Consider the following 17,557-nt stretch of genomic DNA (forward strand, 5'->3'; position numbering starts at 1 on the left):
ATCTTAGCAGCAGCGAGCCTGTTAGTTAGTTGCACCGCTAAGACGACTTGTTTAGTCTGCAGAACAACACCTGACAGGTGAACTCTCGCTGTTCATGCTGGGTCAGCTGACAGTGGGATGGTCTTTTTCCAAGTAGCCCTCAGGGACGAAAAAGGTCCAAAAATGCACTGATAAACAATTGTGCTGCAGACACCAGAGAGCCAAACAAAAAACTGAAGCACCAGATATAAGGAACGAGGAAGAAGATGGATAAAACAAATGCTAACAGCTATGAGACACATCCTGTTTTTATGGGGCATCTCTGTATCTAAAGACGTAGTAATGACAGCTAAAGAGCCATTAACGAGACAACTCCACTTATAGAAGCATCTGCTGGTCAAACACTGAATTATTGTAAGTGAGGAAGCACAAATATCAATCGTACCCTCTCAGGATATATTCTAGTGCCTTCACTCCTCTCTGATAAAAAGCTTTAGCCAGACCTTGCCCCCGGCACTGACAGAGCACTGAAACAATGATGTGCAGAGAGAAGTCACCGTGCACGATTATGAAGTGAATGATGTACTGTACTGTAGGTGAGCTCTCTGGAGAGTGAACAGCAGAAGGACAGCTTATTGGTTTCAGGAAGCTGCGTTGGTTTTAGTTATGACTTTTAAATGGCAGCGTCTCCTCTGGGTACAAAAGCTTTCACATCTTGGAGATAAGTTCTTTGGTTTTAATTTGGCTTCCTGCAGCTGCTGCTGACAGTGATTTCCATTCAGCCGTCCTCTCAAGCCGTGCCCTCAACGTTCAGTCCATCTAATGACTTTATTTATCTGGTCGTCCTCTAACTCTGAACAGGTCCCTGTGCGAAATACTGATTTCTCCTCAACTCTGTATCTTAACCATCATCACACTGGATGGAAATGTAATCTGAAGCCTCTTCTACTCATACAACTAAAACTGGGACTAAAATCCTCTTTGTGTGTTTTACAGCACCACATGTAACAGATTGATAAAGTGAACAAAGTCTAACAAAGACTTAAGAAGCATATTTACTGTATGTTGGCCAATCTGTGCTGCATTAGTGCCCAGTGACAGATAATATATTAGTTAGACACAGAGTTTCTCTTCTGTTTGATTCACCTTGTTTAACTGTTTAACTTTTCTTTGTCTATCTGCAGTGAACCACTTCTGTCACAGTCAACACTGAAGTTTCATTTTGACTCATCTCGTCCTGGTTTTCCTTCTTATTCGTATTAATCCATCCTGAATCAGAACAGTTTCTATGTACATCCTGTTTACGTTATTACCTGCTCTTCATTACATGATTACAAATATAATGGTGGAATTATTATTTAATTAGCTAATTACATTTGAAAATATGATATAATGGCACTAGATAAATGTGGCATCGCTGTGAAGATCAATGAACTGAATAAATTGTTTCCTGTGTTAATTCGGTTTTCTCCAGTCGTACATGAGCATCACGTACGACTGGAGAGAGGAAACAGAAGGAAGGGAGGGTCTGCTTCTGTGAAGCTGCACTGCTCACTGGTCTAATGACTGTACGTAGTTTGAAATGTGTTCTGTATCTGTATTTCTTACCAAACAGCAGAAAGAGTCACAGACACAGACACAGTTACAGACACAGTGAAGCTAAAATCTAAAGAATCAAATATTTCCTTTAGGAGTTGGTGGAAATCAAATCAGGACAAATGCATTAAGGAAAAAGCTGCTGTGCATCAGTCAACACATCATCTGTGCACAGAGACACGTCGTCGTCGCTGTAGCTGAATCCTTCTAAAGGTAGAGGTGCATCGTTTACTGACGTCTGTAACATCACATCAACCGCACCTCGAGGTAGGAAGGAGCAGTAGGGAAGCTCCATCAGATCCTGGGGATAGGATCTGATTAGTTTAGGAGGAATTTCTTTTTTCTTTTAAGTTAACCTGAAGCTTGTGTCTTTGTGCATAAAGTCAATCAAACACCATGTTTCCATGTGGACGCTGCCCTGTTGATCGCCCCGTGAGCCGTCAGTTTAGCTTTGTTAAAGTTCGTACATGTGCAGTTTCTACTTTTCCCTGAACACAGACGACAGCTACCTGCTGGTATGGAGATGTATTTCACACAGCTGGTTGCCTGTTAGCTGTTGGCTCTTTGTGCTGTGTTCAAGTGTCACTTTTTGGATCAGACAAAGACGACGTGAAGCATCACACCAGTCAGTCTCTGCATTAAGAGACTTTATGTTTATTACCTGTCTGACAGTGATTCTGTGCTTCTCTCTGTATCTAATTCTTCTTCACATTAAACTGAACTGCTCCTCGGTCATGTCGTGAGTTTTCATGGCACCACGGTAACCAAATAGATTTTTTCATACACTTAGATTTTTTACTACAGAGTTTCCAACTGCACTTGTGATAAAACGTAAAATCAAAGCTTTTGTTGTTTGTTGTCCCCGAGAATGTGACTGAATGTAAACGGCGTCTATAGAAAATCATTCAGCAGTTACTGCACATATTTACACCAAGAGCTTCTTTCTAGAATCAGCACTTTGCACCAGTGTTTAGCAATCACACACAGAGGAATTCATCATACGAGACTAATTTTGCACCTAAAGAAGCCTCTTCAGAAGCTTCAATATAATTTGAACAACTGAGCGCAGCACGCTCCAACATTGTTCTCTGTTCTTTCTACACTGTTCAGTTTTCTCCACTGGAAGCTCATTACTTCATCAGAATCACTCCACCCACCTACACATGTGCTGAACACCACAGAGAACAATTTGAGAGACGCTCAGGGAAATGAAGTGAAATGATTTTAGACTTAATAACATTTCTGAAATGTACTCCTTCAACTTCACTGAGGGATTAAATGTAACAGCAAAAATAACGTTTTAGATTTTTGTCTAGTTGGTGATAAGTTTGTCCTGAACCAATGAAGCAGTAACACAGAGACTACAGCATAATGAGCAGGTCACATACATTAAGACACAACAGGCAAATCAAATTATTTTAAATCTGTAGTGAGGAGAGCAACATACAGCATCAAATCAGCACATCCTGCAACTGAGGGATTGACAGCGACAGCTGTGTGAACAGTAATGGCAGTAAGTGGACCCTCAGATAAAGTCCTTAATGCACATCTTTAGAGGTTAGATAACGCATCTTGATCTGTTTTAGTTTATATTAGCACAAAGTAAAAGTACAACATTAAGTTATTTTTCTATATTCTTAGTGGAAACGTTACTTTCGTACTTATAATATCCACTAATATACACTGAAGATCACAAAATAAACATTATTCAAAGGGGAGAAAAGCAACAAATCAAAGAATAGGAAGAGTTTCTAAAGGCAGAAGAGGAACAACAGACAACACAGCATAGCTTATTAAACCCAGTAATTAATACAGGAATAAAGTTCTCAGGGGACCAGTGAAATAAATCAGAACAAAACAAGTCATAAGACAATAAGAATATCTGAGGGCACAATTAGAGACACAGCAGACTATCAAGTGGCTCCATGTGAAGAACAACGAAATACATTTATTCAGAGAACATCAACTGAGATCTCTGAAATACAAAGTGAGTCCAGCCTGTTTCCAACCTGCAGCTCTCAGCTGACTCACAGACGTCACAGTGAAGAACTGAGGAAGACAATCATACATCATACTGAGCTGTCGCTGTAACACCAAGTGATTCTGAGGTTCAGGTTTTATATGCAGTCATCTGGACACATACACAGAAGTGAATCAGAGAGAGGAGCCAACACTACTGGTTATTAGACTGTTAACCTCCAGAACCACAGCTGCTCAAAAAGACTGAACAACACAGGAAGTGGAAACACACTCTGATCGTCCAGCTAACAGAACAACAGGTGCCGAGACAGAGCAGCTCTACACCTGGACCCACATATAGAGGTGTGACGGTTCTGAAACTGAGACACACGCCCTCCTCCCCACACAACCCACTGTGAGCCTCACAGTGCAGTCTCCCACATATTAATACTTCCTAAATGGAATACAGTTTAAGGACCCACACCTATCAGCCTCAGTGTCTGACAAGTCAGAGAGGGTTTAGGTCGTCCTTGTAGTGAGGGATTCAGGGACAGTACAAAGTAAAGGTCATTCCTGTTGATGACACATGACAAACACAACTGAGGTTTGAACCAAACCGAGAACACAACTTCAGGGATCAAACACCAGACACTGAAGGATGGTGACGTCGAAGCTCAGTTTTCTCCATCACTGCTGACAGGCTGATCAGGAACTGACTCAAACACAGAAACAAGGGACACGTGTTCCTCTTTTTTGTGTGGGAGGTGTCTGGTCGTGTTTACGTTCCTCCTTCCCACCCCCTGACATGCTGAAAATATTTCATCCTATGATGTAAAACTGAAATGCCTCATGTTACCACAGCAGCTCACAAGCGTCTCAACAAAATATCCTGGTGCATTCAGGTACAGGACAGAATGTGGGTCATCTGTGTTTCTGAAGATGTGGAGCCCAAAAGGCTGCACCTTAAATATGCATTTTTACAGTGACCTGCCTTTATCTAAGCTACGAAATGTTCAGACAGAAATAGAAAACTTTACATGAAAGAATCGTTACTTATAGTGTTTCCAAACCTTTGGAAAATCATTTAGTTTTTTTACTATGAGAAAAGAACTGTAAGGAACGCCTCATCTTCTCCCTTTAAGACTGACACTTAAACCTACAGCACAAATGACTAAACATCTATTCACAGTTTCTGGCAGCTCAAAGGCAATTTTAAAATTTACATTTCAGTCATTTGGTCGCTGCTCTCGGAGCTGCTAAACACACAGTGAGTCTTTCATGTCGTAATATTGGGAGGGAGATTAAACGCACAGTGACTTTACGGCCCTGCGGGCAGCTGTTTCACACACTGACTTCCTTGAATCCGCAGTGAACTCCAGTGACTCACTGCTCCTGCTAACAAGTCATCGTATCTGTTACTGTTAAAATATGTATTTCTACCTACTTGTCATTTAGCACCACCTTCATAATGAACAGTGAACTGTCTCTGGGCGAGATGGAGATGTGGAGCTCTGTCTGAAAATTGCTGCTGGGATTCCACCATCTCTGCAGTCGTAGCTTATTATGCTGCTGTGGTTTATGGTCCATGCATGATGAGTGTGCTGCCGGGTTAGAGAGAGCGAGATAAACCGAGAGATACAGTAAGAGAGAGCGGCCAAAGTAAAGAAAGAGAAGCCTACAGGACAAATAAGGCTCAGACAGCAAAAAAACACTGATTACAACAAGAGCTGCACCAACAAGTACTGAGTACTGATCTCTGTTGTTTCTCCCTGATCTCTGAACCACGAGAGCAAACTGATTAAACATATTTTAATCGCCAGGTTTAAATATCACAAGCTGTTAAACATGTTTGTGAATTCATATTTAATTTAGATGCAGCCGTGTTTACAGGGTATCAGCTGTCAGTGAATCTGTGGTGAGTTTCTTAAAGGAGCCAAAATATTTAAAGTTCAGATTTTATTCTGATACATCGTTACATGATTTTCAAGTTTAGCTGCCTGTTAATTCTCGCCTTCAGACTAAAAAGACTCGTTCGAGCTCCTGCGTCGTCTCCTTATCCCGCTCCGATCTGATTGGCCAGTTTGTAGAAGTCTTCCTGTGGGTTGAACTACAGTGGAAATCGTCCTACAGCAACAACCGAGCTGAAAATCCTGCTGTCTACTGGGACAGGTTGTGAAAACAGTCGTCTGTCAAGTGCCGTGCACAGATACTAACATTGTTCAAAGTCTGTTGCTGACCTGTTGTAGTTATTGTTGTTTTCTGGTTTCATCTTTGGGAAAAGTTATTTTCACTTCCATGACACATATCGACCTCACCTCGAGGATTAACCTCGAGCAGAGCGCTGACCTGAGAGAGTGGGCAGGATGGTGTTCTTAGTGGGTGTAGGAGGAAAGTATGGATTTCCTCAACACAAGATGTTGAATGGTTTAGCATTTTGAAAAACTCATGCTAACAAAGAAAATTCACCAGGTTGAAACCTGGGAGTTCCTCTGACCACAAAAAGCAGACATGTATAATCCATAACATCATTTAACCAAGCAGTGATTTCTGTTTGTGACCCTAAGAAAAAGATCTTGACCAGTTCAGAGCTGTTTCTTCACCAGTGACTGTGTGTGAGAGAAAGTGTTTTCAGGTCAGAGTGAGTCCACACAGGAGAAGAGCAATTTGGTCACGACACAAAAACTGCTTCACCACCCAGCGCTGTTCCTGAGGGCTTGGTTCATTTCATCTCCTCACAGCTGCTGGCCATCCTATTCTTCCCAGAAACTAGAGCTCCTATGGAGCAAATTAAAGTCTAGATGCACAACTCAGGAAATCTTAATCTCATTCACCCATTCCCACTCAGCAGTGCTGCTGTGCCCGAACAACCAGGAACGAGTTGGAGTTAAACGTCTCATCCAAAGACATTCAGACGTTAGAACACAGGAGAACCTGAGGAGTGAAGGTCCAACCTCGCGACTGGTGGACGACCACAGCATTTACTGAACCACAGACAGTAGAATCTACCTCTAACTCGAGGATAACTCTCATCTCCTAGTGACATTTAGGAGAATCAGTCAAAACAGAACTAATGAAAAACAAGACAACAAGAAACAAGAAACAAGAATCCCAATTTTGTCTCTGAGCAGCTTTTTCCTCAGGGTGTAAGTCTGAATGAGGATTCAGTGAGAGCTCGCGTAGAGCTCTTTATTTGCTCCGTCTGAGCTCAGCATGAGATGAATGAATCACGCTGGGATGAGAATAGATAGAGAGCGCTCTGGTTTCTGTCTGACATCAAAAGTTGAGAATCTAAGAATGACTTTTATCTCTTTTTAAACTTTAGGCTAATTTTAGATTTTATGTTTTTATTTGTTCAGGTAACAAACAGGAAATAAAGTGTCACTGATAGTTGTCTAGTAAACACTGTTCAAGCTCTACGGCCCCTCTGCCCTGACGCTGGACAAATGGTTTCTGAGGTAATTCAACCGTCTGATTTCTGACCTGAGCAGGTGTTTTCACATACACTGCCTGTTCTTCCTGACTCTCCTGTTTGCTCTGTTACAGATGCTAAGATCACACAAATATTTTTATTTTACTATTGTTAGTTGTAGATGAAGTCAGAGGACTCCACCAACCATCAACAGGCAGAGGGGTAATCAGACACAATGAGTGAAATCACCTGTACAGGACCATTAAAGATCAAATAGAAAGTAGAACTGTGCGACTCTCAAACCAAATCTAACCATGTTCAGATGAAAGCTATGAAACCGCAGTGATCAGCCGGAGAGAGAGAGAGAGAGAGAGCATACACAGAGAGGAACAGATGAATACATGTGAACACCAGTTAGAAAATAAGGGTAGAAAAACTGGAAAAGGATGGAAAAATAAAGGAGTAACAGCTGCAGCAGGAGGCAGAAGAGAAGAAAGAGGAAAGAGGCATGAAGACAGAACCAAATGAGAAGAAGAGAAAGACGGTGGGTGTGAAGACAAACAGATAAATGTGCCGGGACGACACAGGAGGAGGAAAGAAGCTGACGCAGGGAAAGAGCAATGAGCCGAAAGTGGACGAGGAGAAGAAGGAGACGCAGCAGGAGACGAGAAAGACTCGGATAATCTGGACGAGGGAGGAAGAAGAAACGACACAGTGGTCGGTTCTTAGTGCAGGTTTCTTTCCTGCATCTTTCAGGTGACATGTTTCAGCAGAAACATCTGACACGAACACTTTCTCTGTGATCCGGCTGAATGAATGTGGCTCCAGTTTCCCTGCTTCACTCTCAATTTATCACGAGCCGTTCATCATCATCATCATTCATCATTACAGCAACACAGAGACAAGTGATGATGTTCTGCACACATCAAATGAACGAGAAACAGGACGAGTTGACGGTGTGGTGGAGACTGAAGCTGTGGAGGGATCAACGATTGATGCACCACTGATCACACAGTGACACGTCTTCTGACCTGCTCTGTGCACAACATCAACATGTAGAGGGAAATAAGTTTCATCTCTCCATCAACCAGCCTCTGTCACACCAACATGGCTCAGTCCCAAGATGCTGATCAAGCTGCTCTCAGCAACAAATGACCAGGACACAAAACACATGAGGACGGTTCACAGATGAACGGGATTCAAACACTGATGCTGGGTTTGGTCCAAACATGTTCAAACATACACGAACAGAACGAGAATCAGTTTCTATGCAGCAAATCTCTGTAGGACGAACTGTGACCACAGAGATGAAAGATTCATTAAAACATGGAAAATAATAAAATGGAGACATGTGAAAGTTACAGAAACCTCACAAGTCCCGTTTGGATTCATTCTAAGAGTCTGAAAGAATAACGGAGAAAAGATTTATTAAATTCAATCCAGTTTAAATGAACTGAGAAAATTAAATCAGCCTTTAATCATCTTTGTTTTTCTTTTTCCAGCGTTGATTCGCACTAAAGCAGAAACCTCCGTTTTTACTCCCTGTCCTTAAACACTAACAGCCCGATCCACAGAAAGGTGACCCCCCCCCCGGTTCAAGCCTCCTCTCCGGGTCTGCGCTCACCTTGTCCGGTTGTCCCACACGAGCTGCAGAGCAGCAGGACGAGCTGAGCCACAATCCCCGCGACTCCTTCGGTCCACAGATCCATGATGAGGCGGCAGGAAGTCCGGCGGCGGCTGGAGGAGGGAGCCGGTCGACCTCTCCTCTCCAGCTCCAAGAGAGGTCTCCAGAAACCGGAGAGACTGAGCGGAGAGATGAGGGGGAGCGAGGGGAAGGATGGGGGGGTTAGTCTCTGTCACAGCTTCAGTTTCTGAGACTCTGCTGAGCTGAGTCCGGGACTCCTGCTTCTCCTGCTGCGGACTCGGACTGACCGTGCGCCGGCTGCTGTGCGCACATTCACACCCAGTGGAACAGAAGGAGCTGGATCTGGTTTAAGAGGCGACACTAGAGCCTCTGAATGCACTGAGCAGTCAAAGTCTACACAATGTACACGATATTATATTATGTTATATATAAAATAATATAAACAGTAGTCTTCACCACACACACACACACACACACACACACACACACACACACACACACACACACACACACACAGCATATATACACACACAAATAAAACACAAACAAATTATGAAAAACAACCAATTAAACAAACAAGATGCAACAAAACCAACAAAAAACGACCAAACACAGCAACGTGCTACAGAAGTGACATGTAAACTTCTGTCTCCACATAAATAAATGTAGATTTAGTTTAGTGACTCCTCAGTAATCTGCACTGACACTGATCTCAAGCTGAGGCCACAGGTTGTGATCATTGAGCACTGATAAGACTTTCACAAGTCTCTCATATGATGAAGTGACAATATATCTGGATGCTGCAGGTCTGTGGTCCGAGCTTCTGTCTGTCATGGTTCACTTACCGTCCGGTTTGACGACACTCACCCTCTGTATTATTATTCCCAGAATCCTCCTGGACTCTTTTAACCATCCACATTAATAAAGAACCAGCATTATTTAGCATTATTGTCTTTTTGAAGGAGAAACGAACATGATGATGACATTAAGTGAACACCTGGTTGTAAACTGTGTAAGTCTGACGACCAGCTGAACAGATTATTTAATTAATTTAATCAAAGTATCTGGAGAACGCTGTCGATTGGCTTCACAGCTTTAGAAAATGCCGTCATGTTACTGTACAAGCTGGAGCTACAGGCTCATAACGCTGCTAACTCCTGTTTGAATATCTCTGAAAAGCACCAGGGGCGTTGTGATATTTCAGTTCAGTGTTTTTGGAATAAATGTGAACATTAAACTCCAGCAGCTTGAATTCATCCTCACTTATCCTGAACTAGTCATGTGACGTCTGGAGCTCCACTAACTTACTGTTGTGCCTCTGTAACCACGTCATAAAGTACCTTCCCCATAATATAGTAACTATGCTGTTACTCTGGATCCAATGTTTCCATCTAAACATCTTTACATCTCAGAAATAAAAACAAGTGTCACCAATGAAAGAGCGTTCTCTTCTCCATGTGGCATCGAGCTGCTGAAGCAGGTTCTAGAACAGCTGATGCTCTGCTCTTTGAATCTAAACAGAAATGATGCCGTCTCTGAGCAAAATGGCTGCTGTCACTTATTTCCCCTCCATCCATGACGAGACAACGGGGGACACGACCATGTGGGCTCCTTTCTACCTTAAGTCGAAACAGCTCAGCTCTCGCGTCACTTCCGCTGCAGGATCTTCTAGTAACAGCAGGACTGATGGGGACGATCGAAACAGCTCCACCACTCAGCAGGTCGGAGCTCCGGCAGCCCGGACGACATCAGGCGGTTTGTTGGTGTCTGACTATCAACCTCTGGAGGCCTTCTGTGCGACAGCAGAGGATCCTGGTCCAGGTTCATGGAGCGAGGACGATGAGATCTGTGAGCTCTTGATCAGGCTGAAGGAAATGGAGTTATGCAGCATGATTGGAGAGAGTCGAGGCCTCCCGCAGTGTAAGACAATAAGAATCATCTGCTGTTGGATAGGTTAATGTTCTGGTTTAGAGTGTGTAGAGGTGGCAGCTCTGATGTGGATGATGAAAACAGAGCTGTAGTGTCTTCAGTTCAATGAGATGTTCAAGACAGTGGGCGTCACGTCCCGTTACTCATCCTGTGGGTGTGTTTCTCTTTTCAGATACATATCTGAGGAACATCAGATACTGCAGGATGAAGCAGAGGAGAAAACGGAAATAAAGAAACGAGACAAAATACATCCTCTAAAATATCAAGTGCTCTTGTTTTAAGTCTGTTTGAACTTTAACCCTGAATCCACCGAGGGGCTGATTTTGATTTCTCTTTTCCACAAATCCACCAACTCCACAACAAACACAAACACGGAACAAGGAGAACCGAAGACGCCAAAACCACCTGCCTGATGGTTCCTAACTCTACTGATGAACCCAATTACAAACACTGACACCCAGTGGGCCGACAATGACTAACACAAAAAATAAAGATTCACATGAACCACAATGACTCCTGCTGCTGCTCTGAACTAGCAGCTACTCCAGACAAACTAAAAACTCCAGACAGTTGAAATTCTTGTTCCAAATCTTCCTTTTGATCCTGTTTACAGTTTGTTTTAACGTGTGTTGGGTGATTGGACCTCAAGTGCTTTTCTTACCTGAACCCAACCTGACTCTGGTCTGTGGTTTGTCAGTCCTGCACGTTAAACGCCTGCACTCTTCCCAACCACTGACTCACTCTATGTTAACATTATGTTAACAAATGCAGCCCCTCACTCATTAAAATAATGAGTGAGGGGCTGCAAAATAATGATAAAATAATTAGATTTGCAACTAAAAACTAGATCCAGAGTGACGGCCTGAACCCAGGGACACTTAAAACATCTGAAACTATAAAAATTTGCAGTGAAGTCAGTTCATTCAAATGAAAATAAATAAATAAAATCAGTTTCTATTCTATCTGTTCTATTTTTGCACCAAATCCAACGGTAAATTCTCTTATTTAGCACTTTTCTATTATTGTGGATGTTTTGGAGTGAGACTTACATTTAGATGTTATAATAACAACAGGTTGGTCAAAGCAACACAAAGCAGGAGTTTCAGACCACGGTGTGTTAAACAGAACCTGAGGACGGGTCGGGTGTCAGTATTAACTGAATACATTTATGACACAGAAGCTTTTGGTTGCATTCAGTCGATGATGAATGGTCAAGAAAACCCAGGAGGAGAGGTGAAGCCATGCAGAGAGAGTCAGCGGGGGAATCTGATAATGAAACCTACTGAGATTGTAGACAGCAGGGGAATCACATGATAAAAAACCTGTTGAGAGCAAACTCAGCAGGAGAATCCGATAAAAACCGAAGGCAGCGGCGTCAAGAAACAAGGGATCAAGCCGTGCACTGACTCACACACACAATCAGCGTGAGCGTCACACACCTCGATGGCCCGGAGCTCACACCACACACAGAGAAACCAGCTGGCTGTTTATGTCCAAGTCAGACAAGACGAAGATTTTTAAAATGATGTGAACCTGAGAAATCCAAAAACACAGAGAGAGACAGAGATAAACACAAAGAGCGACACAGGAAGGAAAAGAGTGAGAGAATAAACCGATCGTTCCGGTTCAGCTGTTCATTTGTGCCACTCGGGTCCAGATGGCTTCAGTCGCACTCGGCCAAACGAGCCACACAGACATTTTCTAAACAGCTCAGAAAGTCTTTTATTTGATTAAGCACTCATTCAACCACTGAGCCCCAGCAGACCCCTCACTACTCTCCTCAAACATGTTCTGTCAAAAACGGCTCACGGGGGATTTTCTGTCTGCTGACCTGCCAAGTTCAGGTTTGGAACGAGTGGTTCCAGTGACTCCTGTGGAGAAGCAGCGCGTTACTTCTGCATCACATCATCATCAGTGGAGGTTTGTTGAGCAGAGAGGGAGAGAGGGGGGCGTGAATGAAGTGTGATTAGATGATTAATTATGAATCCTTACTTTCTATTTAGACTGTGAATTCTCACACACACGTGCTGAGTGATGTGCTCCTGCTGGGTTCATGTGGAGCCCGGCACTTGTTTAAGCCTCTCTCAGGTTTTGCCATTTAAACATTTTCTATTGTCATATGATTAATAATAAAGGCTGCAGGAGTCACAGTGAGCTCTCCGTGGAACGTGTATGAGTAGAAAATGGAGTATGTTGAAGTCTTCAAGTGTCTGACATGTTGAGTCAGTTTGATGAAGAACAACGTGAGTTGTTCCTGATCTTTTTATTTTTAGTCCACACTCGTATTTTTGCTGAATACTAAACAGAACAAGCTTTTGATTGATGCACTCTGACTCTGCTTTATATTCACAGCAGGATCTGCAGACTGTTGGAGGCCTGCTGCACGACCAGCCGGCCAGTTGGCTGAAACACAAAAGACGCTCAGAGTTTCTTTGAGAGCGGAGCAGAGATCAAACTGTTGGGAGCCAGAAAAGAGGGAAAGAAACCGGCGAGTTTCAGATGGAAGTCAACTCTTCTGTGTCTGTCTGCCGTTTAAGTCAAACACCAACCGGAGTTACACAGTGTCCACAGAGCTAAATGCATGTTTGCTGTGCTTTCTGGGAAAAGCACAACTGCTTCCTATCACATAAGAAATATTACAGCTGCTTGTGGTTGTGTAGCTCTGCCTTTGAGATAAAGGGGTGAAAGAACGGGGATACAGAGGGCGCTGAACAGAACTTTATCAACTGAGGCATAAAGCCTGTCCTGCTGCTGACCAGATGCTGGCTGGGATACAGGTCTGTAGGCTGCAAACACCAAGGAGAACAAGAAGAGCTCCGGTTGGTGTGTAGAGTGTGGACACATGAAAAATGACAGAAGCCTGTTAAATTGTCTTTTCTCTGCCACACCAGTGTCCAACTGACCATCGTTTCCTTGTGTTTCAGTTGACTCTATAGTGTATTGTCATTGTTTAGTTACTCTCTGTACGAGCAGTTACACTGTTAATATATAAACTAATATATAAATACAGAAACAGAAAACTGAACACGAGGCTTCAACAAACAGTGACTAAAGTTCAGGGACTTGATAGTAATTGAATGTTTAGTTACTAAATATTTATTTTGCGGTTTGATAATTCTTCAGCCTTGATGTCCGTGGAATCAAAAAGACAGATTATTTACTAGAGTGTTAGAGACGACAGTAAATAATCGTGCTCAGGGTGAAAACATTGAATCTTTGCCTAGAAAACAGACACAACAACATTTATGGGTCTAAATATGAGGTGGTCTAGTCAAATTTACACTAAATGTCACTAAATCCCATCAAATGGTGATATGTTCACAGTGTTCTGGCCACTGGACTCTCTTTATGTTCTTAAAGATGTTTCACTTGTCCAAAAAGCTTCAGCAGCTCTGAATTCCTGCTCTGGGACAGTTAACGACTTGATGACTCCACAGAGACATTAGGTCTTTAACACTTGGTGGTCACCTGTGGGTTCTTGTCCCACCTGGGTGTCATGTGTCTCGTTAGTTCTCGTTTGTTCCCACCTGTGAGGGGCTGTGAAACCGGCTGCGGAGTGACAGAACACATTATAAGTTGGTGACAGAATATATCACGCCTCGCTCGTACCACCTGTCCATCTAGAAAATGCTAAATAAATAGGACGACAGACAATGATGATACTCTCTGGGCTGTGGGAATACACGTCTCCTTACCAGACCAGAACATCAGAGGGTTTAGATACAAACTACTGGTCAGCCTGAAACCAGAAGATTCAGAGGACGAAATGATGAAAAATTAAGAGACAAAGGAGGCGTGTCTGTTAGACGGCGGTCTGGTGTCTCGGTCACACACATTTACTGCTGAGTGTTTTGTTCGGTCACATCCACCTGGTGCAGGACCAGGGTGAAGAGGAAAATGAATGGCAGAGACACTGAAGAGAATTAAAAAGAGAAGCTGTCCACATATTTACAGTCTGGACTGATGCTGCATGTTTACGACCTTCAGACCACAGGTCAGGGCTTCGCCCTGCAGCTTTATCAATAACACATCAAGGCAGAGGAGCAGGCTGGAGGGAGCGATGGGTGTGTGCCGAGTTCTCCCAAGGCCAGTCTCAGTCTCAGTGTTCCAGTATCTTTGTCCTTGAAGCTTGAAGCTTTGAAAAACCCTCCTGTGAAGATCCAACCTGGAGGTATCAGATACTAAACTGATTTATTTAGTTATATCACAATCACTTGTTGGATCCTCCTGTTTTCACAGACTTTAAAGCCTGATATTCTGTTTCATAAGCAGATCTGAATATGTTCCCCTTTGATGTTATTGATCTTCACATTTCTGTTCCAGTTTTATTTAGAGTTAATTAATTTATGCATGTAACACATTTTATTTTGGCAGAGCAACACAGCGACTTCCCCGCTGAGCTGTTAAAATCACATTCAGTCCTGTTTCCAATCCTGTGCCTCTTTTCACTGAGTCTCACACTTTCCAAACTTTTACTCCAGCATCACATTACTAAGACACTTCAGACCTGGGTTTGTGTTTCCACACAAACTTTTTGAATCTGTAAATACTGCTCACTTTAAAAGTTCATCGGCTCAAATCCAGATGTCTCCTGCTTCACCGTGGAGCCTGTTCCCATGTGTGTGTGCTGGAAGTTTTAAACTAGCATATTGTCTGTACTGTACATTCAGGTCTTCAGGTTTTAAGGTGAGCTCAGAGAATCCTTCTTTGGTTTAATTAATGTGTGACACATGTTTTTCCATATTACTTTACCTTCTAATAGAGATAATGTAATAGATTTAACCTGAAGAGTAGCTGACCTCCTACGTAATCATCTCATGATGTCATGTTGTCCAGTGTGTTGCTAGTAGTTTTCTATTATTAAAAAGAAAAAGCTCTTTTGAAAAACATCAAGCGAAAGAAACAAATTAAAAACACTTAAATTATCTTGACGTCCGTCTGACATTCATCCTGTGATGGTCAATTATTAATCAAGTCTCTATCTGAAGAGATTAAAGAGAAATATGATAAAAACACCAACCAACATCATATTTGAACGACTCATCATCATCACTGCTGCCTGGATTTAATGAACGTGTCTGATGACTGAAAGAGAAAAGCACCAATCCTTTGTCAAATACATCCAGGCTCTGTGTTTTCTTAGGATTTCGTAGATTGATCGTGAGAGTAAGAAACCTCACGTCTGCTTACGTCTGTGTTGTTTATCTCTTACCTAACAGATGGTGTGAAATGCCCGTAGGCTGTCAGGTGATGAAGACAGCAGCAGGTTTCCTCTGAGGCCCTTCCTGCCTCTGCTGGGCGGACTACAGGTGAGCTGCTCTTCAACTGATCTTAGACAGGAGAGAAATCAGGTTTTGGTCAGCCGCAGGTTTCCTGTCTGTCTGCAGCTCCACGTCTTTATCACTGCACGACTGGCTCTGAGGTGAGTGTAGTCGAATAATAAGAGTACAGGTTCGGACATCTCCAGTTAAGTCTGTCTGAAAACAACAGTTCCCAACATGTCACGTGATGTCCCTAAAGTAAATAACAGCTACTTCCTCAGTCTGCTCTAAGGCCGCGGTCTTTCCTGTACCAGCGACTCGGGGCCCCTTGTGTCCAGGCTCAGACTGAGAACAACAACCTGGAGTTCCCACGTTATCTGACTCGACCTCACCTCCCGTCTGATGCTATAAACACGTTGTTTTTACACATGTTTAGTTCACTAACTGTTCAAAACAGCCTGGAGGTGTTTTACAATCCTGGATTTATGAAACCAAGCCAGGTAAGAACAGAGATCTAAATGGCATCAAAAGTGAACTCAGTCTAACTTTGCTTTGTTTTATCCCTGAAATACTGATGTTACAACAACAGACAGCAGCTCCACTAATCCCACAGGCTTTTCTTTCAGGGCAACACAGTTTCTTTTGTTTTGGAACAAAGCACATCAGACTGGCAGCAGCTTCAGACAGTCGAGCTGTTGGTCGGCTCATCGCAGCTCTTCTCTGCCAGGATTACACAGCAACAGACCGCAGCTCTGCAGACTCCACTGTCAACAGTTAGACGGGAAAAACACAAAGCTGAGGAGGAAACGAGTCTCTGACATCATCACATTAAGGATTTCACATTTTAATTTAACCGGAGGCTTAATGAAAAGTGGAAAACTTTCAACAAGTTCATTTTCCTGCAGAAAATAAGTCAAAACAAAGTACCTGAGAGCCGTAGCTATAAATACCAGCTGTTAATTTACAATTCATGTTTCCAGGATTCTGATCTGGTGACTAACACTGAGCACACAAACAGACATTTCTAAACTCTGAGGGCTCTAAAGGGACAAAGCTCTGAGATGAGTGGTGTTTAAATGGGTTAAAAAGTGGTTTTCTGTTGATTTTCCAGGTATTAATTACATCGGTGAAAGGCTGTTCACACCCTTACTGATACATTAACTGTGCTGAACGGCCACTGACCCTCACAGCACCCATCTACTACAGTAAGATGATATCCTCACTGCTGAATCCATTGATCAGCTCTGAATCAGTTACTGGAACACACGACTTTACCTTGACTGAAGCTCAGATGCTTTTCTACTTCATGCAGATGTTAACCATCTAAATGTGGAGCACCAGGAAGCCTGATACTTTGATGGGAGTATCAAATTAAAATGTAGAAGATCCAAGAGAAGAAGTTAATCAAGTCGTCAATCAGAGCGGGATTCAAGCAGAGCTTCACTATTTTGGAGCATTAATGGTCTGATTAAATGAGCACAGGAAAGAGGGTGGGGTGGGGGGGTCATTAAACCTGAAAATAGAATTTCAATTTACTTCCCTTATTAAAAATGTGTTTGTGAGGAAATTTGTCTCAGCCTGAACCATCCGCTCAGTTACAGTGAGAAAATGAACCACGTACTTCAGAAATGTGGTTTCACTGATTCTTCTGTTGTAATTTGACGTGTTAATGAATTTAAAGTGGTTTGTTCCTTTCAGTCACTGCCGTCAGTGTAGTAATGTTTTAGCTCAGTGAAAAAAAAGCTCAATTACCCAGAATACTGCCTGAGTAACATGGTG

The 17,557-nt window shown here is 42.7% G+C and overlaps 2 protein-coding genes across 2 annotated transcripts in view; one reads left to right on the forward strand and one right to left on the reverse strand.

The window, feature by feature from the left end:
* The window catches only part of LOC113172098 (contactin-associated protein-like 4), a 75,692-nt gene extending 66,852 nt beyond the window's left edge, over nt 1–8,840 (reverse strand). The window contains exon 1 of the mRNA XM_026374927.1: nt 8,568–8,840. Within this exon, the coding sequence (XP_026230712.1) occupies nt 8,568–8,652 (85 nt within the window). The 5' untranslated portion in view covers nt 8,653–8,840. The remainder of the gene's footprint in view (nt 1–8,567) is intronic.
* Nucleotides 8,841–10,116: 1,276 nt separating this feature from the next.
* LOC113172097 (uncharacterized protein C11orf91 homolog) lies at nt 10,117–10,778 on the forward strand. The gene is made up of 2 exons (XM_026374926.1): nt 10,117–10,508; nt 10,690–10,778. Exons 1-2 carry the CDS (start codon nt 10,133–10,135, stop codon nt 10,746–10,748), a joined length of 435 nt encoding a protein of 144 aa, XP_026230711.1. The 5' UTR covers nt 10,117–10,132; the 3' UTR covers nt 10,749–10,778.
* Nucleotides 10,779–17,557: the final 6,779 nt, after the last annotated feature.

Source organism: Anabas testudineus, chromosome 17 (genome assembly GCF_900324465.2).
Source record: "Anabas testudineus chromosome 17, fAnaTes1.2, whole genome shotgun sequence".
In the NCBI taxonomy this organism is placed as follows: Eukaryota; Metazoa; Chordata; class Actinopteri; order Anabantiformes; family Anabantidae; genus Anabas; species Anabas testudineus.

Bases quoted from the DNA above. Each gene is read 5' to 3' on its own strand.
- LOC113172097 (XM_026374926.1), top strand. From the start codon at position 10,133: ATGGCTGCTGTCACTTATTTCCCCTCCATCCATGACGAGACAACGGGG. The intron at 10,509-10,689 runs GTAAGACAATAA...TTCTCTTTTCAG, and splicing joins GAGTCGAGGCCTCCCGCAGT to ATACATATCTGAGGAACATC.